Raw genomic sequence first — 21,661 nt, 5'->3', positions numbered from 1 at the left:
CTCTAAGAAATTTGTCTGCAAGAAATAGCCATGGAAGTGCAAACATGGTTTATGGGTGCTATTTCTAGGAACTGCTGTGTGAAACATCATTTCCACATCCACATGTTCTTCAAAGGCTGTGATGTGTGTGTTCATCCTTGTTGTATTGAGCTTTTCCCAGTCTCAGCCAACCTTGGGATGTTATTGGTGTCTCTTGCACATATGAAGTAACAGTAGCAGATGGGAGGATGCTTTACTCAGGAATGTCTGGGCTTGGGGGCTGTTATCTGAGCTATATAGAAGAAGCTGGTTATTTTATGCACTCAAAGTTACTCATTGCTTTTGGTTGGAATAGATATAAACATTACCTTAATGGCTGCAGTCATGTACCTTCCAAACTGCTCATGTGCAGGATGGTGGGTTTTTGAGATGATAACAAACACCTGAATCTTTGACTGCACTGCATATTGACCTTTCTTCCAAGGACTGTGGGGAGATAACTTTGTGTTCATCCATAGTGTGGTAATTTTTCTCGTGTTGTTTCTTCTCATGTTCTACAACTAGGCCTCAGTTTGAGAGATATTCTTTAAAAGTAGCAATCTGTAAAAATCCTCAGGCTGGAGGAGCAGTTTTCCAGCCCTAACAAGAAATGCTCTTTTGCCTTTCACTGACACATGGCCCAGTGCTGTGTATTTCCCATGGTTTATCTAAAGAGTCTGAATGGAGAGCAAGAAGGAAAACTGGTGGGTCAGTGCATCTTTGGCTGGGCAATTGATTTTGCTGTCTGTTCCAATCATGTTTTAATTCTGGCTTCACTGAACATGAAATCCCTTTGACAATAAGACGTTTAAGCATAAGTGTGTACCTAGAATAATGATGGATGGGTAGAATGGCTTGAAATTTCTGTGTGGAACCTCCTTTATTAGTCCCTCTCTCCCTAAAATGTTGTCATGTAATGTTTCTTTGATGCCCTGGAGGTTGATGATCATCCTCCCCATTTTTTGGATCAACCTTTTGCATTTGAACCTGGGAGTTTTATGTTGCAGGAAAAATTTAGCTTTAGCATGTATACAGAATTTGAGGTGTGATGAGAATAAGGCTGAAGTTAAACCAAATTCTTTGCTTCTTGTTCCCTTTGCTTCAGAAAGAGGCCCATGATAAAGTCTTCACACTCAGAGCATTTTATTTGTATGAAGATGAACAGGCCACAGGGGAGGGGAAAAAAAATGAGGTATTGAGTATTTCATAAAATGAACCCCTCTACTATGCAGTTCAGGATAAAAGTTGTATGGTTCTAGTTGGGAGACCCCAGCAACTTCCAATGAATTATTGTCAATGCTCGCAGTGAAGAATGAGACATTGCCTGTGAGTTCCTTCTGCAACATTTCCTAGTCAGGGAGTTCCTTGTGTTCCTTGTGCATTGCTTCTGGGTTTTTTCCCCTTCTGGATCTCCTATGTGTGTGGTGTTGGTTCTAAGTACCAGGATCTTTTCCATTGTGTGTTAGTGCCTCTTGCTCGTGCTCCAGAAGGAAGAGAGGAGATGTGAGGTTGTGTTTCTGTTATGTTTTGTGCAGGGAGTGTAGATGAAAGCAGGAATAGAGCTGAGGCTGCATCTCTGTGTAACAGTGCGTGTGAAAGGAGTGGGGAGGAGATTGTAGCAGGTCTGTGCTGGATGACTTGTACTTCAGCCATTGCTCATCCATGTCCCTTCGAATCCTTCTGTTTCCTCTGAGAATAGTGCTGAGCAAACAACAGTCCCAGCCTTCCTTGTCTGATTGTGCTGCATCATCACCTCATTTGTTTTTACCAGTTCAGAGGGTCAGAAGCAAACCTGGCAATTCCTTGTGCTTTGGAAGAGTACTCAGAGGAACTCTGTTGGCAGGGGCTGTGGAAGAAAAGCTGATCCCTCCTCTACTTCTCCTTGGCATTTAATTAACTCTGGGGTTGTGGGACCAGGCATACCATTGGAGTTTCTTCTTCTCATGAATTTTGGCCTAAAAAATATGATTCCAGCTGATCCATTCATAGCTGTAGGCTTCTTACTTTTACCTGGAGAGTTGTGATGATCTACAGCTCGATGTCAGGGTGTCTGTTTTTATCAGGTTCTGTCATGATAAGACAAGGCTCAAAGCTGTTAAACTGAAAGAGAAGAGGTTTAGACAGTAGACAAGACAGAAATGTCTTCGAGATGATCTATTTCTCAGTGTAATTGTTCTCCCAGCAAGGAAAACGGTGGCACAAACCTCAAAGATATAAATGAGCCAAATGAAAAAAAAACCAAACCTGAGAAGATGGAAACCGATTGATCCAACCAGTTTCTGATTATTTACTGATGAATCCAACACGATCCTTCCTGGTGTTTGTCCCATGTACGGAAAGAAGAAATTATTATAACGCCATCCACAGCCATACAGTACTGCACTGTTCCCATTGACCTGTCTACATCTCACACAAAAAAAGCCGGTACCCCAGTGAGGGCGATGAGAAGGCTGCGGTACCGTGTCGGATCCTCCGGGTGCCGCTGTTGGCCGACGCGGAGCGGCGCTGGAGCCGCAGCCGCAGCCGGAGCCGCCGCAGCGTTCTGCCCCCGCAGGCTGCTCGCTCGCCCGGCGCCGGCCAGAGCGGCAGCGGCACGGGCAGCAGAGGCGAGAGCAGCGGCGTCCGAGCCCGGAGCTGCCTGCGGAGAGGAACTGGCAGGCAAGCAGAAAGGGCAGCGGCAGGAGGGAGGATCGCGGCGAGCTGCGGGGCCGAGCATGCCGTGCGGGCAGGGGCAGAGGCCGAGCGTGGGTCGAGCAGTTGGGCGAGTGGTGGTGCTGGCCGCCTTGGTGCTGGGCTTGTGCTGCCGGGCGGCGGGCGAGCGGATCCGCTACGCCATCCCCGAGGAGCTGGGCAGAGGCTCGCTGGTGGGGCCGCTGGCGAGGGACCTGGGGCTGAGCCCCGCCGAGCTGCCGGCACGCAAGCTGCGGGTGGTGTCTGCAGCTAAAAAGCAGCTGAAATACTTCTCGGTGAGCGAGGAGAGCGGGGAGCTGTACGTGAGCGAGAGGCTGGACCGGGAGGAGATGTGCGGCGAGGCGGCGTCCTGCTCCGTCAGCTTCGAGGCGCTGGTGGAGAACCCGCTCAACGTTTTCCACGTCCACGTCGACATCCAGGATGTCAACGACAATTCCCCGCGGTTCCTGCGTGACAATATCCAGTTGGAGATCAATGAGTTGACTTCTCCTGGCGCTCGATTTCACTTGGGCATGGCTGAAGACCCGGACGTGGGCAGTAACTCGCTGCAGAGCTACGAGTTGGAGGCCAACAAGTACTTCGAGGTGGAGGGGAAGGAGAGGCAGGATGGCAAGAAGTTCGCAGAACTGGTTCTGCGAAGAGCGCTGGACCGGGAGAGTGAGGAGAGCGTGCGGTTGGTGCTGACGGCGCTGGACGGCGGTGACCCGCCCCGCAGCGGCACCGCCCAGCTCTGCATCAACGTCACTGACGCCAACGACAACCCACCCGTGTTCGCGCAGGACTGGTACCGGGTGAGCCTTCGGGAGGACGCTTTGCCGGGCTCGACGGTGTTGAACGTGTCGGCCTCGGACGCCGACGCAGGCACCAACGCGCGCATCAGCTATGGCTTCGGAGAAACTCCGGCGAGGGTGCTTGACAAGTTCGTGGTGGACGCAGAGAGCGGGATCATCACGCTAAAGGAGGCGCTGGACTATGAGGACACGCGTGATTTCAGCTTGGCTGTGGAAGCTAGGGACGGGGGCGGGTTGACAGCTCACTGCAAGGTGGACGTGGAAGTGTTGGACGTGAACGACAACGCTCCCGAAATCACGATCCTGTCGGTGTCGAGCCCCGTGCCCGAGGATGCCCCAACAGGCACCGTGGTGGCCCTCCTGAACGTCAACGACGCGGACTCCGGGGAGAACGGCGATGTGCGGTGCGAGCTGTCGGGCGAGGCACCGCTGTCGCTGGTGGCCTCGTCGGGCGGGTCGTACAAGGTGTTGACGGCGAGCGCGCTGGACCGCGAGCAGGCGTCGGAGCACCGCGTGAGGGTGGTGGCGAGGGACCGGGGCAGCCCGTCGCTGTGGAGCAGCGCGGAGCTGGTGCTGGAGGTGTCGGACGTGAACGACAACGCGCCGGTGTTCGAGGAGGCGGCGTACAGCGCGTACGTGGCGGAGAACAATGCGGCGGGCGCGGCGGTGGTGCGCGTGGTTGCGCGGGACGCGGACGCGGGCGCCAACGGGCGCGTCAGCTACTGGCTGGCGGGCGGCAGCGCGGGCGCGGCGCCGTACGTGTCGGTGGAGGCGCGGAGCGGCGCGGTGTACGCGCAGCGCTCCTTCGACTACGAGCAGTGCCGCGAGTTCACGGTGGCGGTGCGGGCGCAGGACGGCGGGGCGCCGGCGCGGAGCTCCACGGCGACGGTGCGCGTCTTCGTGCTGGACCGCAACGACAACGCGCCGCGGGTGCTGTGGCCGCCGGCAGGGACCCCCGTCGGGGCGGAGGCTTCCTCCTCCTCGTCTTTGTCGTCGTCGTTGGCGTTCGAGGTGGTGCCGCGTTCGGCCGAGGCCGGGTACCTGGTGGGCAAGGTGGTGGCGGTGGACGCGGACGCGGGGCGCAACGCGTGGCTGTCGTACGAGCTGGTGCAGGCGGCGGAGCCGGCGCTGTTCCGCGTGGGGCTGCACAGCGGCGAGGTGCGGACGGCGCGGACCGTGTCGGAGAGGGACGCGGCGAAGCAGCGGGTGGTGGCCGTGGTGAAGGACCACGGGCAGCCGGCGCTGTCGGCCACGGCCACGCTGCACGTGGTGCTGGCCGAGAGCTTGCAGGAGGCGCTGCCGGAGCTGAGCGAGCGGGCGGCGGGCGCCGACTCGCCGGCCGAGCTGCAGTTCTACCTGGTGCTGGCGCTGGCGCTGCTCTCCGCCCTCTTCCTGCTGAGCGTGGCGCTGGCCGTGCTGGCGCGGCTGCGCCGGGCCGGGCCGCCCGCCGTCCTGCGCTGCCTGGCCGCGCAGCGCTTCTCCGGGCCCGGCGCCGCCTTCCCGGCCGACTTCTGCGAGGGCACCTTGCCCTACTCCTACAACCTCTGCGTGGCGCCGGGACGCGCCCTGCCCGAGCCCGCTTGGCCGCCTCCGCCCGTGCCCAGCCTGCCCGCCGAGGAGCTGCTCGCCGGGGAGCCCTGCGGGGAGCGGAGCCCGAGCCACAGCGCCGGACCGGCACAGCCGCCCGCCCGCCCCGACGCACCGCAGGTCTGTAAGCCCAAGCGCTACCGCTCTGCTCCTTCACTCTGCTTCTTTACCCAGTCTTTGCTGTCGGTGGCTCTTGCTTTGTGGTTTTCGGTGGGTGAATGGTTAGATGGGGAGTGCTGGTGAGTGCCTACAGGAGGGAATGGAGTGAGGTGACTCCCTTCTTGAGAATTATAATTTTCAGTTCTGTTCTTCGGTGTTGACAGGCTGAGCCGAGTGGTTTTGTGCCAGTAGCGGAGAAGGAGATTCCTTGTTGCTTTTCTCCTTCAGCCCCATTCTTTACCAGCCTTTGCCGTGGTTGACTCTTGCTCTGTGGTTTTCGGCGGGTGATTGGTTAGATCGGGAGTGCTGGTGCGTGTCTCTGGGAGGCAATGGAGTGAGGTGATTCCCTTCTTGTGAAGAAGTCACAATTCTTGTGAATTAGAACTGTCAGTTCTGTTCTTCGGTGTTGGCAGGTTCAGACTGAGCCGAGAGGTTTTGTCTTGAACGTTTGTGTTGTCTGAAATAAGTTGGTCTAGCAGCGCAGAAGGTGACCCCTTCCAGTGTAGAACGAGTTCTCGTGCTCCGTGATGGAGTTGGGACAATACAGCTGACGGGTAGTGTTGGAGAGCGTTTTCTTTCTGGAAATATGTTTGTTTCCTTTTAGGGATTGTGCTTTCTCATCGTCGATGAAAAACATGCTGTTGATTATTATCATAAGTTGGGTTGATACGTTTTGCCCAAATATGATATTTCCTTTCTACTTTATTTTATTTCTCTCAGTTCCCCTTCTTTGTGCAGCTTTTATTGGCCCTCCAGGAAGAAGCGGGAGTGTGAAATGATATCTTAAAAGCAAAGCGAAACAAAAACTGTAACTCTAACTTTAGACTGTGTATATTGCATGGGGAGAGTTGGTGCGTGTTCCGGGAAGGAATGTAGCAGGGAAGCTTCGCCTAATCTAAGAGCAGGCAGTTAAATGTTTTTAGGTTTTCTCGGTGATGACGGAAGAAAAAGGCTTGACTGGACTTTCGTGAAGAAGTGGAGGCTTAAAATGGTATCTCAAATGCAAATGAAGTTACTTTTCTCTCCTTTCCCTAAGACAGGTGCTTGATTGATGCTCTTTAGAGGGGGGGAATTGCGATTCTACTGGTTTCGGTGGGTGGAGTGGAATGGGAGTGTTGTTTTGTGTTTCCGTGTGGGAATGAAATGTCTGAGTAATTTCTCCAAGAGCCGTAGTAGCTGCACCTTCATGCGTTCCTACAGTTTAGTGGTCTGGCCAGGAGCTCAGTTAACTGAAACGTTCCCGTTCCATTGCTCTTCTCCATTTTAAAAAAGCCATTTTCCCGACAGCTTGTGGGGAGCCGAGTAGATGATTCTGGGCAGGTGGAACCAGTCCCACCTTGTTAATCCTTTAAATGTCTGATCTCAGTCAGTTGTGGTTGGGAAGTTGATTTACATCGTGTTCCGTATGCAGTATTTAAGTAGAGTTCCAGCCCCTCGTGTTAATGAGTCTGATACTTCCAGGTTTTCCGCGCGTTTCTGTCTGAGCAGTTTCAGAGTCGCGGTTTTATTGCATTGTCACGTTTTAATTTCTTTTGTTATTTGTGTAACGCGTTCAAGCGTGAGTGCGAGAGAAATTCCTAATGGGGATGGTTTCGAAGCGGGATGAAAAGGCTGGAAATACTCTTTATGATGAAACGGAATGTAGAAACCACAGGTGCCATTTAGAAAAGCAGAGCTTAGAGGAAGGGAAGGAAGGAAATTTCGGGTCTTCATTTCAAGGAATATCTTCCTTGTTGTGTCGGTCTGTGGCTGAGGATGTGGGGAATTAGAGCGGCTCTAAGAAGTACTTTCAGTTTGCAACAAGAGCGAGAGAAAAATCATTCAAGCACTGCTCCAGGAGCTATTCTTTTCGTTATGGGGTTTCCTGCTTTGCAGAAGCAGAGAAGTCACGACGAAAGGAATTTTCTTTTTCCATGGGCATTCAGAGTTGATTTTCCCTGCGCGGAATGCTATCTATTCCCGCGAGCTGCCGGTGGCAGCGGAGGTTCGGGCAGCGCTGGGTGGGTGCAGTGCCGGGAGGAGGCTGCGGGTGCCGCTGCTGACCGAGGAGGAGCGAGAGGAAGGCCGGAGCGGTGCAGCAGCCCCGCCCGCTGCGGCCCGGCTCCATCGCTGGCTGGCTGGCTGGCTCGGCGGCCGGGCGGTCTGCGAGCGTCCCCCGGTGCGGAGCCGTGCTGCAGCGAGGCGGAGGGGAGCGGAGAGGAGCCCGGAGCGGGAGCCGGAGCCGGATCGTCGGCGTTGTTATCAGCGGCGGAGGTGCGTGGAATGGCGGGGAGGCGTTGGGGCCGGCGGGAGCGAGCCCTGCTGTGGGGCGTGCTGGTGGCGGCGTGGGAGGCGGCGTGGGGACAGCTGCACTACTCGGTTCCCGAGGAGCTGCCCAAGGGCTCGTTCGTGGGCGACGTGGCCAAGGACTTGGCACTGGACCTGACGGCGCTCGGAGAACGCAGAGTACGCATCTTAGATAAAGGCAGGACGCAGTATTTCGGTCTGCAGGGGAAGACGGGACATTTGGTGACAGCGGAGAGGATAGACCGGGAGCAGCTGTGCCGGCTGGTGGAGAAATGCGTGCTGCGGTGTGAGCTGATAGTGGAGGGGGAAATGAAGTTTTACGAAATCGAAGTGGAAATCACGGACGTTAACGACAACGCTCCCGGCTTCCAGGAGGGCGAAACTGAGATGAAAATGAGTGAGACGACAGCTCTAGGGTCCCGGTTTCCGTTAGCCGAGGCTCACGACCCAGACTTGGGTCAGAATTCTCTGCAGAACTACGAGCTGAGCGGCGACGAGCACTTCTCGCTGGCCGTGCAGACGGGCCCCGGCGGGGATCAGCGGCCCGAGCTGGTGCTGGCGAAGGCGCTGGACCGGGAAGAGGCGGCGTTTCACGAGCTGGTGCTGCGGGCGAGTGACGGCGGAGAGCCGGCACGGACGGGCACGGCGCGGATCCGCGTGGCGGTGCTGGACGCCAATGACAACGCGCCCGTGTTCAGCGCGGCGGAGTACACGGTGCGTGTGGCGGAGGACGTGCCCGTGGGCTCCGTCCTCGTCACCCTCACGGCCACTGATGCCGACGAGGGCGTGAACGGCCACGTCAAATTCTCGGTGAAGAAAAAGAAGGACATTGCCATGCAGATTTTCCACTTGGACTCTGAGACGGGAGCGATCAGTGTGATGCGGGGCCTGGACTTTGAGGAAGGCAACTCCTATGAACTCGATGTACAGGCGCATGATGGAGGTGGCCTTTACGACACAGCGAAAATCTCCATCTCTGTAACAGACGTCAATGACAACGCGCCAGAACTGGCCGTATCATCGGCACTGCGCGAGATCTCTGAGGATGCTCCGTCGGGGACAGTGGTGGCCCTGCTGCATGTGCAGGACTTTGACTCAGGAGCCAACGGCGAGGTGCGGTGCTCCCTGGAAACGGGCGTCCCGTTCAGGCTGGTGAAGTCGCTTGAGAATTACTACCATCTGGTCACATCTCGGGAACTGGACCGGGAGAAGGTGTCGGAGTACAACGTGACTGTGCGGGCGGCAGACGGCGGGTCGCCGGCGCTGTGGAGCAGCGCGGTGCTGGCGCTGCGGGTGCTGGACGTGAACGACAACGCGCCGGTGTTCTCGGAGGAGCGGTACAGCGCGCGTGTGGCCGAGAACAACGCGGCGGGCGCGGTGGTGGTGCGGGTGCGGGCGTCGGACGCGGACTGGGGGGAGAACGCGCGCGTGCGGTACCGGCTGGTGGAGGGCCGGGTGCGGGGAGCAGCGCTGTCGTCGTACGTGTCGGTGCAGGCGGAGACGGGCGCGCTGTACGCGCTGCGCTCCTTCGACTACGAGGAGGTGCGCGAGGTGGGGCTGTGGGTGGTGGCGGAGGACGGCGGCGCGCCGGCGCTGAGCAGCAACGTGTCGGTGCGGCTGGAGATCCTGGACGAGAACGACAACGCGCCGCAGGTGCTCTACCCGCCGCCGGCCTCGGCCTCGGGGTCGTCGTCGTCAGTGGGGTGGCCGGCGGTGGAGCTGGCGCCGCGGTGGTCGGAGCCCGGGTCGCTGGTGGCCAAGGTGGTGGCGGTGGACGCGGACGCGGGTCAGAACGCGTGGCTGTCGTACGAGGTGTGGAAGGCGACGGAGCCGGGTCTGTTCCGCGTGGGGCTGCACAGCGGCGAGGTGCGGACGGCGCGGTTCCCGCTGGCCCGCGACGCGGCGCGGCAGAGCCTGGTGGTGGTGGTGAAGGACCACGGGCGGCCGGCGCTGTCGGCCACGGCGACGCTGACGCTGGTGCTGGCCGAGAGCGTGGCCGAGCTGGTGTCGGAGCTGGGCAGCGCGGGCTCGTCGGCGGCGGCGGCGGGGCCGGGCGAGGCGGGCGGCAGGCTGACGCGCTGGCTGGTGGTGGCCGTGGCGGCCGTGTCCTGCCTCTTCCTCGCCTTCCTGCTGCTGCTGCTGACGCTGCGCCTGCGGCGCTGGCGCCGCTCGCAGCAGCTGCTGGCGGCGGGCAGCGGCGCCTTGCGCGGCGTCCCGGCCTCGCACTTCGTGGGCATCGACGGCGTCCGCGCCTTCCTGCACTCCTACTCGCACGAGGTGTCGCTCACCGCCGACTCGCGCAAGAGCCACCTCCGCTTGTCGCCCGGCAGCTGCTGTGACACCCTGCCGGCCCGACCGCCGCCCGACGAGCCCGCGCCGCTGCTCGCCGAGGACCCTGACGGTGCCCCCTGCCCCCCCGACCCCACCGCCCCGACCCCGGTGAGTGCCTCTGACCACGCTTGATTCGATGCTCTTACTCTACGTTCCAGTTTCCCAATTCCTGGGCATCCCTCCGTGCCGTGGGAAACTGTATGGCAGGGTAGGCCATGCTTTGCTGTGCTGCACGTTCTGTGAGGGCGGTTTTTTTGTTGATTTGGCTTGGTGAATGTTTGGTCCTTGCTCGGATTTACCTTTTTTTTCGGATACAGTAGGACTGGGGTTGCTCTTGTGTGGCGTTTTGGTTGAACTGGTCTGTGTGGTTTTAATACGTGCCATATCGTTTCTCATTTTGTCCTTTTGCGTGCAATACTGATTTTCTTGTTAAAACCAGCCTTAGCACAGATATGTTGCATTGTTACCAATATCCAATTCTGCTTTTCAGTATTTTCCGACGTTTTCTTGGTAGTAATTGTGTTTGTGTAGCATCAGAAATGGAAAGTTATTGGTTCAGTTATCCTGCTCCTCGTGCTTTCTCCTCTTAGCACACTTCTCGGTTTTCAATAGTAACGCGGTGAGCAGCGAGATGTCGTTGTATTCGCCAGTGTTCCATTCGTTCTTTCTTGGCTGGTGGAATGGGCCTAGGAACGTTTAGTTCCTTGATTGTCGGTCTGTCTGTCTAGTGGGAACGTGAGAGACCGTTCTAGAAGTTGTGGCTGTTTGAAGCAATCTGCGGGTGTCTGTGTGAAAAGGATTACTGGAGGTAACGGGTGATGTGTTTCGGTGATTCCGCATTTTTTACATTGATTTGTTTATAACAGTGGCTTGTTTCTTGACTTGTTCGTTACTGTGTTTGATGTGCATTGGGTTTGTAAGTACACACAGTGCCGGGAGGGGACAGATAGAAGGTGGAATGTTTAAGGGAGGGAGGTTTCCCCTGTCCACGTATTCACTGTCCCAGTCTTTTACTGGGGAATACTTCTCTTTTCCGTTTAGAACCCTGGTGCTTCTTGTCTGTAGACACATCTACCTTCTCGGTTCAGAGGTGTAAAGGTACCCGTGTGAACTCTGTGGTGTGATGGTGATGCATGTTGGAAATAAATGGTCTGGGCACCTGGCCCTTTGATGACACGTTAGAGAAATTTTATTGTCAAGGAAAGTGGAAGGCTTGGATATGAGAGTCGTGGGAGCTGTGAGGGAGGGGTTGTTGAAGGAGAAATAATTTTTCTCTTTCCGTGGCCATGTATATGATTATACAGGGCAAGACTGATGTCCTTAAAGAAGTTTGGCTAGCAGACGAGTTACTCCAGCTGTATTGGTAGCCTTGGGAGGTTCTTCCTGTGTCGTTGAAGGTTGTAATTAACACTAACAACTTAAGTTACATAGGACAAATGAGAGCCTTGGCAAGAATTAACTTTTTCTACTAAACATGTACCTACCTTAAGAGCCACTATGAAGCAGAGTTTTCTTTTGTGCCTTCCTTTCTGCAGGGGTTCACTTCTGGCTTTGATTATTGTGATAACCTTAAATGGGAGGCTTTGGTAACGAGTAGAAAGTCGTCTGTTCCATTTATCTGGCTGATCTGATGTGCCTTTCCCATTTACATCCGAGAAAAGACTTTGGTAGAGGTGTTTGGTTTTGTTTGGTTGTTCGTTTGGGTTTTTTTAAGTTCCAGGAGTAAATGCTCCTGCTTGTCCCATACACGTGGCAAGAAATCAAGTATTTTCCATGGTAAGGCGGCATTCTGTGAGCAGCTTTTCTTTTGGTGGATTCTATCTGCAAATGATGAATATCGTTGGTTTTGGTATGATTTAAAATGAACGATGTAAACGTTCAGTTTCTCCTCGCTGTTTTATGTGACTCACAGTTGTGGTTCCATGCATTTTCCCTACTTTGTTGTCCACATAAATCACATGAAAGAACCGTGGCTGTGGTCCCATGGTGTGAGTTATTCCGTGAGCTTCGTGTGGACTTTTATCATCTTGATATATTTTCTTTTTTACCTACTGCAGTTGATATAATCTGAAACATTAAGCTCCGATCCCTTCATTTCTGTACGTTTCCCATTCTTCCTTTGTTAGTTAACCAGGTGTAAAGAAAAGGGTGTGTTAATGTGGTTTTGGCTGAGCAGTGGCTTAATTTCATGCCTGATGCCATTCATGCAGTGATCTTGGCTACGTCCGACCTGGACGGCAATGACAGTTCTCTAGCTATGAAGTATTAATGCTTTACAGTGTATGTAGAAGGATGACCCGCGAATAGAATGCTTCGTAATTCACAAGTAGATCCTTTCCAAATCTGTGTCTCCGTGTAAGCCCCTCTTCTCAGAGGAATTAACTGAGTTCACTCAGATTCCACGGGGAAGTTTTGTCAACAAAAGCTCTGCTGAAAGAAATGGGCTGTTTTTGTAATAGTGAAAGGGGATCCTTACACTGTAAAATGAGACTAGATTATTCTACATTATGGGGTGGGGAAATGAGATTGACTTGAGTACCGGACAAGTACTGGCGTTTCATTCTCTGATCGATTTTTCCAGAGTGGTGCAGTTGAACCTGTTCGACAGCTGAAAAGACAGCCAGGTTAGATCTCTTTCGGTGCTGAAGCTGTGCAATTAGTTATGGTGATTGTGATTTTGGAATAAGTGGAGTCTCGTGTAACATTGAGCGTCCAAACAATTCGAACAGATTTTTTTTAAAAAAAATATTTATTTATAATTTAATCCGTGTTCTGAATTGCTTCTTCCGGGCGGCATGATACCTCGCCGTGCGAGATGCCGGTGGCAGCGGAGGTTCGGGCAGCGCTGGGTGGGTGCAGTGCCGGGAGGAGGCTGCGGGTGCCGCTGCTGACCGAGGAGGAGCGAGAGGAAGGCCGGAGCGGAGCAGCAGCCCCGCCCGCTGCGGCCCGGCTCCATCGCTGGCTGGCTGGCTGGCTCGGCGGCCGGGCGGTCTGCGAGCGTCCCCCGGTGCGGAGCCGTGCTGCAGCGAGGCGGAGGGGAGCGGAGAGGAGCCCGGAGCGGGATCCGGAGCCGGATCGGCGGCGTTGTTATCGGCGGAGGTGCGTGGAATGGCGGGGAGGCGTTGGGGCCGGCGGGAGCGAGCCCTGCTGTGGGGCGTGCTGGTGGCGGCGTGGGAGGCGGCGTGGGGACAGCTGCGCTACTCGGTTCCCGAGGAGCTGCCCAAGGGCTCGTTCGTGGGCGACGTGGCAAAGGACCTGGCGCTGGACCTGACGGCGCTCGGAGAACGCGGCGTCCGCCTCACAGACAGAGGCAGGACACAGTATTTGGGTCTGCAGGAGGAGACGGGACATTTGGTGACAGCGGAGAGGATAGACCGGGAGCAGCTGTGCGAGAGTGTGCAGCAGTGCTTGCTGCGGTGTGAGCTGATAGTGGAGGGGGAAATGAAGTTTTACGAAATCGAAGTGGAAATCACGGACATAAACGACAATGCGCCCACATTCCGAGAGGAAGAAAAACAGCTGAGAATAAGCGAAGCTGCAGCTCCGGGCTCTCGGTTTCTCTTGGCCGAGGCTCACGACCCAGACTTGGGTCAGAATTCTCTGCAGAGCTACGAGCTGAGCGGCGACGAGCACTTCTCGCTGGCCGTGCAGACGGGCCCCGGCGGGGATCAGCGGCCCGAGCTGGTGCTGGCGAAGGCGCTGGACCGGGAGGAGGCGGTGTTTCACGAGCTGGTGCTGCGGGCGAGCGACGGCGGAGAGCCGGCACGGACGGGCACGGCGCGGATCCGCGTGGCGGTGCTGGACGCCAACGACAACGCGCCCGTGTTCAGCGCGGCGGAGTACACGGTGCGTGTGGCGGAGGACGTGCCCGTGGGCTCCGTCCTCGTCACCCTCACGGCCACCGACGCCGACGAGGGCATGAACGGCCACGTCAAATACTCGTTGAAGAAAGTGTCAGACGCGGCATCGGAGATTTTTCAGTTGGATTCCGAAACGGGAGCCATCAGTCTGTTGCAAAGCCTGGATTTCGAGGAAGGTAGCTCTTATGAACTGGAGGTACAGGCACTGGACCATGGAGATCTCTTCGACACGGCGAAAGTTTCCATCGCCGTAACAGACGTCAACGACAACGCACCCGAGATTTCGGTGCTGTCGGCTTTGAGCGAGATATCCGAGGACGCGCCGTCGAGGACGGTGGTGGCCCTTCTGCACGTACAGGACCGGGACTCGGGTGCGAACGGCCAAGTGCGGTGCTCCCTGGAAGGCGGGGTCCCTTTTAGTCTGCGAGGCTCCCGGGGCAGCTACTACAGCGTGGAGACGTCCCGGGAGCTGGACCGGGAGAAGGTGTCGGAGTACAACGTGACGGTGCGGGCAGCAGACGGCGGGTCGCCGGCGCTGTGGAGCAGCGCGGTGCTGGCGCTGCGGGTGCTGGACGTGAACGACAACGCGCCGGTGTTCTCGGAGGAGCGGTACAGCGCGCGTGTGGCCGAGAACAACGCGGCGGGCGCGGTGGTGGTGCGGGTGCGGGCGTCGGACGCGGACTGGGGGAGAACGCGCGCGTGCGGTACCGGCTGGTGGAGGGCCGGGTGCGGGGAGCAGCGCTGTCGTCGTACGTGTCGGTGCAGGGGGAGACGGGCGCGCTGTACGCGCTGCGCTCCTTCGACTACGAGGAGGTGCGCGAGGTGGGGCTGTGGGTGGTGGCGGAGGACGGCGGCGCGCCGGCGCTGAGCAGCAACGTGTCGGTGCGGCTGGAGATCCTGGACGAGAACGACAACGCGCCGCAGGTGCTCTACCCGCCGCCGGCCTCGGGGTCGTCGTCGTCAGTGGGGTGGCCGGCGGTGGAGCTGGCGCCGCGGTGGTCGGAGCCCGGGTCGCTGGTGGCCAAGGTGGTGGCGGTGGACGCGGACGCGGGTCAGAACGCGTGGCTGTCGTACGAGGTGTGGAAGGCGACGGAGCCGGGTCTGTTCCGCGTGGGGTTGCACAGCGGCGAGGTGCGGACGGCGCGGTTCCCGCTGGCCCGCGACGCGGCGCGGCAGAGCCTGGTGGTGGTGGTGAAGGACCACGGGCGGCCGGCGCTGTCGGCCACGGCGACGCTGACGCTGGTGCTGGCCGAGAGCGTGGCCGAGCTGGTGTCGGAGCTGGGCAGCGCGGGCTCGTCGGCGGCGGCGGCGGGGCCGGGCGAGGCGGGCGGCAGGCTGACGCGCTGGCTGGTGGTGGCCGTGGCGGCCGTGTCCTGCCTCTTCCTCGCCTTCCTGCTGCTGCTGCTGACGCTGCGCCTGCGGCGCTGGCGCCGCTCGCAGCAGCTGCTGGCGGCGGGCAGCGGCGCCTTGCGCGGCGTCCCGGCCCTCGCACTTCGTGGGCATCGACGGCGTCCGCGCCTTCCTGCACTCCTACTCGCACGAGGTGTCGCTCACCGCCGACTCGCGCAAGAGCCACCTCCGCTTGTCGCCCGGCAGCTGCTGTGACACCCTGCCGGCCCGACCGCCGCCCGACGAGCCCGCGCCGCTGCTCGCCGAGGACCCTGACGGTGCCCCCTGCCCCCCCGACCCCACCGCCCCGACCCCGGTGAGTGCCTCTGACCACGCTTGATTCGCTGCTCTTATTCTCCGTGCCGCTTTCCCACTACCCGATGGTCCGGACGGGTTGGACAGGTTGTTGCTTTGTGCGGGCTCTGAGCGTGCAGTTGTTGCTGATTTTTATCGCTATTGTGTCAGGCGGATGAAGTGGTGGTTCTTTTGGCTGGAGTTTTGTTAGGATGGCCTTTATGCAGCCTTATTCCTGGTGTCGTATCACCACTTGTTCTCATGTGTTTTAGCACTTGCTCATATGTTGCTCGTTGTCGTTGAAAGCATCAATTTTTTCTTAGTGGTTATTTATTAGAAGATTTCTCATGGTTTTCATTGCTCTTTATCAGTTAGTGGGCAATTTTACTCGTAATATCGTTTTATTAGAAATACCGTTTGTTTTTTTTTCATTTATTCTTTATCGTGAATGGTACGTTAATTGCGTTTTTTTTCTCAACTATGGCTTTGGTTGACTTAATTATCACTTTTTCCTTATCTTTTTTTCTCCTTTCTCCTTTTTCCTTTTTTTTTTTTTTTTTTTTTTTTTTTTTTTTTTTTCCCTAATTGGAATCAAATAGTGAGCCTCTTCTGTGTCTGCTTTGGGGTGGAACTTGCCGTTTTCTCATGTGCGGAATCCTCAGCCAGTAGTGAGAGCAGTGTCAACTTTTCCGTGCTAGAATGATGTGTATGTTTCCACACTGAAGGCAGTTCATTAGCCAGGGGACTATTTTCAGGTGTTCCTGTAAATTCCTTGTTGCTTTCTGGGAATGTTCTTGATTGTTTTAAAGTGACCTCCATGAGAACACTCCTTCCAATCAGGAAGAGGGTGGAAGAAGAATCGAACTTACCTGTTGGTAGGTGTTAAATTCGGAAATATATGTGTGCACATGAGCAGTGGCTGGTGACCACTGATGATGTGAAGAAATCTGTGTTTCCAGACTCAGTGTTGTGCTTACAGACTCTATAAGGCCTTCCAGCTATGGGTGAAATGCTAAAAAGTGAGAGTATTGTCACGGTTTCCCCTGGGGTGTGTGGCAGGCAGCATGGTGCTCACAGAAACGTCAAGATTTTCTTTCTGTGAGGGTTATTAATTACTGTGCTTTTAATGTGCCTTTACATATCGTTACGTTCGTGTAGCAGCAGGTCTTTCCATTTTAGCTGTGTAAAATCGGTGCAAACAGACTGCTGTGTGTTCTTAGTGGTGTTACTGGTTAGAGAGGTTGTTACTTCCTCCTGTGCTCCTAAACAGCCGGAATCATCTTGCTGACCACAAGTTTGTTCCTGCAGCAACCTTGCAGCCAATTTTTTCCAAAGGGGGATTCATCTCTGAGGGATGGCTTCTACCCCTGGGCATTTTTCATCTGTTTTACTGTTCGTCGCAGCGTCTCTTACAGAGATGGGTAGTTAGAGGGAGAGGTGTAGGGACGATGTGTCCCAAGGTGCCAAATAATGGTTATTTCTTGCTCGGCAGCGTTACTCAGGTGGACTATTAAGCACACAGATGTATTTTCATTGTAAATGGTTTATTAGTCGCATTTTTTCCCTAAAAGTCTGTCTTTCCTTTCTTGCTTTATCACTATTGTCTTACAACCCAGCGTTTTCATTTAACTATTTGCAGATTCATTTGAAAGCACTTAACTATTTGAAATGCACGTAAGCGGTACCTTAGTAATGACATCTCAAACGTTGAGGAAGGACAAGATTCAGCCTAAATACCTGCATACAGGTGACCTTCCTGTATGTGTTTCTCCAGCTGAAGTAGAGTGTGGCTACTTCATTGTGAGAATAGTCAGGAAGAGCTTTTTCTCACAGTGACGTTGTGACCGAGTGGTTGTTTGCTAATAAATGCTGCAGTGGAAGGATTTTGAGTTGGGAAACTGAGTCTTGTAGTGCCTTTGCATCTTTTGGGGGACCAGCAAGAGCGGTGTAACTGAGAACTGAGTTAAAGCCAGGATATCCATGTGCTGGCACAGCAGTCATCCATGGAGTCATCTCTTGTTTGGAGCAATAGAGTTGCAGGCAAAATCTGCTGTATTCTAGTTTCCAAACTTGTGGTCTGTGGAGACCTTGAAAGGATTCAGCTGGTCCCAGTGTGACCATTTCTCCATGGTGATCCACCGAAGTTTGTTGGTTTGTAGAGGGTCTTGCATTCCCTGATTTCCTCTGAGCCTTGCTGAGTGATGGTGTTAGTGTACAAACAAGCACTGAGGAGGAGCAGGTGCTTTTTCATTGGGTTTTTATCCTTCTCATGGGTCTGAAACCCCATGCCTGAAGTGTTCTCGGTATTGTTGCAAAGTACACATCCCTAGGTGTGTGTCACAGCTAAACTGTCTTCTCTAGGATTGCTCTCTGTCTTTTCTCCTATGTGATTTTTTTTGCCGTGTTGCTTTTTGTTTTGTTTTTCCCGGAAGTCTCTGACTGTCTTGGGAAGGTTGGCTGGCATGTCACAAACACATCGGGCATCAGCATGGAGGAGTATACCAATATTCAATATTCTCGAAATAGGATGCTGGTAATTGCAGCATTCCAGGCACATGGGCACTTTTTTTTTCCCATCCATGTTCTGACAACTACTTACTTACCTCTCACATTGAAAGAAGCAATTTTTTTTTTAAATAGGTCTGTGTTCCCACTTTTAGACCATACATTTTTTTGTGATCTCCCTGATCTGTAGGAGCATATGTTGATACTGCAGTTGTAGAGATATCAGGCTTGCCATGTTGTCCCAGAGCTCCCAGTCCCTCTGAGAGCTATAGGAAATGAAATGGATATAAAAAAGTATCTTCTCAAAGGAAGTGATGGGTCTGGTGCTTCTGTTCACCACTAGCTTCTCTTCCTAAGTGCTTCGTAGCTGCTGCTTCTCAGAGTTCGTAGACATTAATTAAAACAGCAAAGGAAAGACACCCACAATAATGGCAGAATCTGTTGAAATACGTCAGACATTTCCTGCACAGAACAGATGTTGTACTTACCTGTACTGACCTCTGCTCTGCTGTACGCTGTCACCGCGCTATTCCACCGCTCCGTAACCCCTTCCCAACCCGACTCTTCATATCCACGGGTGATCAGAGCGGTTTGGTTTGCTTGTCCGCGGGTATGAGGAAACTCGCCAAAACGGAGGCTGAGTCTCGCGTTTCGGCGGCGGATGGCGCCGACTCCCGACAGCAAACAACAGAGCTGCCCGGGGACGGAATGCGGTGCCGTGTCGGATCCTCCGGGTGCCGCTGTTGGCCGACGCGGAGCGGCGCTGGAGCCGCAGCCGCAGCGTTCTGCCCCCGCAGGCTGCTCGCTCGCCCGGCGCCGGCCAGAGCGGCAGCGGCACGGGCAGCAGAGGCGAGAGCAGCGGCGTCCGAGCCCGGAGCTGCCTGCGGAGAGGGACTGGTAGGGAATATCTTGGCGAGCTGTGATGCCGAGCATGGCGTGCGGGAAGAGGCAGGGGCTGAGCCGGCGGCGAGCAGGCGGGCGAGTGGTGGTGCTGGCCGCGTTGCTGCTGGGCTTGTGCTGCCGGGCGGCGGGCGAGCGGATCCGCTACGCCATCCCCGAGGAGCTGGGCAGAGGCTCGCTGGTGGGGCCGCTGGCGAGGGACCTGGGGCTGAGCCCCGCCGAGCTGCCGGCACGCAAGCTGCGGGTGGTGTCTGCAGCCAAAAAGCAGCTGAAATACTTCTCGGTGAGCGAGGAGAGCGGGGAGCTGTACGTGAGCGAGAGGCTGGACCGGGAGGAGATGTGCGGCGAGGCGGCGTCCTGTTCCGTCAGCTTCGAGGCGCTGGTGGAGAACCCGCTCAACGTTTTCCACGTCCACGTCGACATCCAGGACGTCAACGACAATGCCCCGCGGTTCCTGCGTGACAATATCCAGTTGGAGATCAACGAGTTCACTTCTCCTGGCGCGCGTTTTGCTTTGGGCAGGGCTGAAGACCCGGACGTGGGCAGTAACTCGCTGCAGGGCTACGAGCTGGAGGCCAACAAGTACTTCGGGGTGGAGGTGAAGGAGAGCGAGGACGGCAGCAAGTTCGCGGAGCTGGTTCTGCGCCGAGCGCTGGACCGGGAGAGCGAGCAGAGCGTGCGGTTGGTGCTGACGGCGCTGGACGGCGGTGACCCGCCCCGCAGCGGCACCGCCCAGCTCTGCATCAACGTCACTGACGCCAACGATAACCCACCCGTGTTCGCGCAGGACCGGTACCGCGTGAGCCTGCGGGAGGACGCGCTGCCCGGTTCGATGGTGCTGAACGTCTCAGCCTCGGACGCTGACGCCGGCACCAACGCGCGCATCACCTACGGCTTCGGGGAAACTCCTACCAAACTGATTGAAAAATTCTGGTTGGACGCGCAGAGAGGAATCCTCACGCTAAAGGAGGCGCTGGACTATGAGGACACGCACGGCTACAAACTTCTGGTGGAGGCGAGGGACGGAGGAGGTCTTGTGGCTCACTGCAAGGTGGAGGTGGAGGTGCTGGACGTGAACGACAACGCTCCCGAAATCACGATCCTATCGGTGTCGAGCCCCGTGCCCGAGGATGCCCCAGCAGGCACGGTGGTAGCCCTCCTGAACGTCAACGACGCGGACTCCGGGGAGAACGGCGATGTGCGGTGCGAGCTGTCGGGCGAGGCGCCGCTGTCGCTGGTGGCCTCGTCGGGCGGGTCGTACAAGGTGTTGACGGCGAGCGCGCTGGACCGCGAGCAGGCGTCGGAGCACCGCGTGAGGGTGGTGGCGAGGGACCGGGGCAGCCCGTCGCTGTGGAGCAGCGCGGAGCTGGTGCTGGAGGTGTCGGACGTGAACGACAACGCGCCGGTGTTCGAGGAGGCGGCGTACAGCGCGTACGTGGCGGAGAACAACGCGGCGGGCGCGGCGGTGGTGCGCGTGGTTGCGCGGGACGCGGACGCGGGCGCCAACGGGCGCGTCAGCTACTGGCTGGCGGGCGGCAGCGCGGGCGCGGCGCCGTACGTGTCGGTGGAGGCGCGGAGCGGCGCGGTGTACGCGCAGCGCTCCTTCGACTACGAGCAGTGCCGCGAGTTCACGGTGGCGGTGCGGGCGCAGGACGGCGGGGCGCCGGCGCGGAGCTCCACGGCGACGGTGCGCGTCTTCGTGCTGGACCGCAACGACAACGCGCCGCGGGTGCTGTGGCCGCCGGCAGGGACCCCCGCGGGGGCCGAGGCTTCCTCCTCGTCGTCTTTGTCGTCGTCGTTGGCGTTCGAGGTGGTGCCGCGTTCGGCCGAGGCCGGGTACCTGGTGGGCAAGGTGGTGGCGGTGGACGCGGACGCGGGGCGCAACGCGTGGCTGTCGTACGAGCTGGTGCAGGCGGCGGAGCCGGCGCTGTTCCGCGTGGGGCTGCACAGCGGCGAGGTGCGGACGGCGCGGGCAGTGTCGGAGAGGGACGCGGCGAAGCAGCGGGTGGTGGCCGTGGTGAAGGACCACGGGCAGCCGGCGCTGTCGGCCACGGCCACGCTGCACGTGGTGCTGGCCGAGAGCTTGCAGGAGGCGCTGCCGGAGCTGAGTGACAGTGACACTGCGTCCGAGCTGGCGTTTGATCTCAACGTCATTCTTGTAGTGGCCCTCGCCGCCGTGTCCTTGTTATTCGTTATGACAATAATTTTAATATTTTTTTTTAAATGCCGAATGTCGAGGAGCCCTCCCATTTTTATAACTTCTGATAAGGAACTTTATTCCAGTCTGGGTTCAAAAGCACCGTACAACTACTGCAGCAGCACGCTGCCCTTGCCATACTCCTATGAGGTGCGATTAGCCACCGAGTCAGGCCAGAAGGACTTCACATTTCTGAGAACTGGGGCGTCAGTGCAGTCTGACCGTCTTTTGGCCAGGGAAATCAGCTCAGGCTCTCACTCCGAGAAGGATCCTCTTAGTCTCGAGAGCTCTTCACAGGTGAGCTTCTGTCCCTGGGTTCCACTCTTTGTGAATCTTCCTCTTCACTTGTTTTGCCGTCGGGGCTTACTGGGGAACCTGCAGAGGTCAATGTCGCCTCCCGGCGCGCTGCTCAGTAGCTTGTGGTTGGCGAGTGTGTGTGTATGGGGGTGTGATCTTGCCTCTTGCTTTTTACCTGCCCAGTTTCATCCACGTATTGTTGGTTGTGCCCTAGAAGTGACTCTGTGTTCTCTGTGTGGCTTGCTGTCCTGCTCCAGGTACGAGTTACACAGAGCCAGGGTGGTGCTGAGGACATGGGGTGGAGCAGGGGCAAAAATGTCATGCGGTCCGAATCTGAGACAATCCTCTCCCCATAG

General features: G+C 56.7%; 2 protein-coding genes across 2 annotated transcripts; both read left to right on the top strand.

Annotated features, from left to right (window-relative positions):
• The first annotated feature begins 2,732 nt into the window (after nucleotides 1–2,732).
• LOC103533043 (protocadherin gamma-B5-like) lies at nucleotides 2,733–7,671 on the top strand. The gene is made up of 3 exons (XM_030459365.1): nucleotides 2,733–5,297; nucleotides 5,851–5,903; nucleotides 7,122–7,671. The coding sequence occupies exons 1-3, from the start codon at nucleotides 2,733–2,735 to the stop codon at nucleotides 7,669–7,671; spliced, it is 3,168 nt and encodes a 1,055-aa protein (XP_030315225.1).
• A 99-nt stretch (nucleotides 7,672–7,770) lies between these two features.
• Nucleotides 7,771–21,661, top strand: LOC103537170 (protocadherin-16). Its single transcript, XM_030459364.1, is given in 9 exon segments — nucleotides 7,771–9,971; nucleotides 12,723–12,783; nucleotides 12,786–12,860; nucleotides 12,863–12,985; nucleotides 12,988–14,409; nucleotides 14,412–15,208; nucleotides 15,210–15,428; nucleotides 18,813–21,305; nucleotides 21,563–21,661. Coding segments are annotated over 9 exon segments (7,419 nt in total). The 5' UTR covers nucleotides 7,771–7,841.

This window comes from Calypte anna, chromosome 13, assembly GCF_003957555.1.
Source record: "Calypte anna isolate BGI_N300 chromosome 13, bCalAnn1_v1.p, whole genome shotgun sequence".
In the NCBI taxonomy this organism is placed as follows: Eukaryota; Metazoa; Chordata; class Aves; order Apodiformes; family Trochilidae; genus Calypte; species Calypte anna.
The sequence above is the reverse complement of the archived record's forward strand: the minus strand, read 5'-3'. Positions and strand labels throughout refer to the sequence as shown.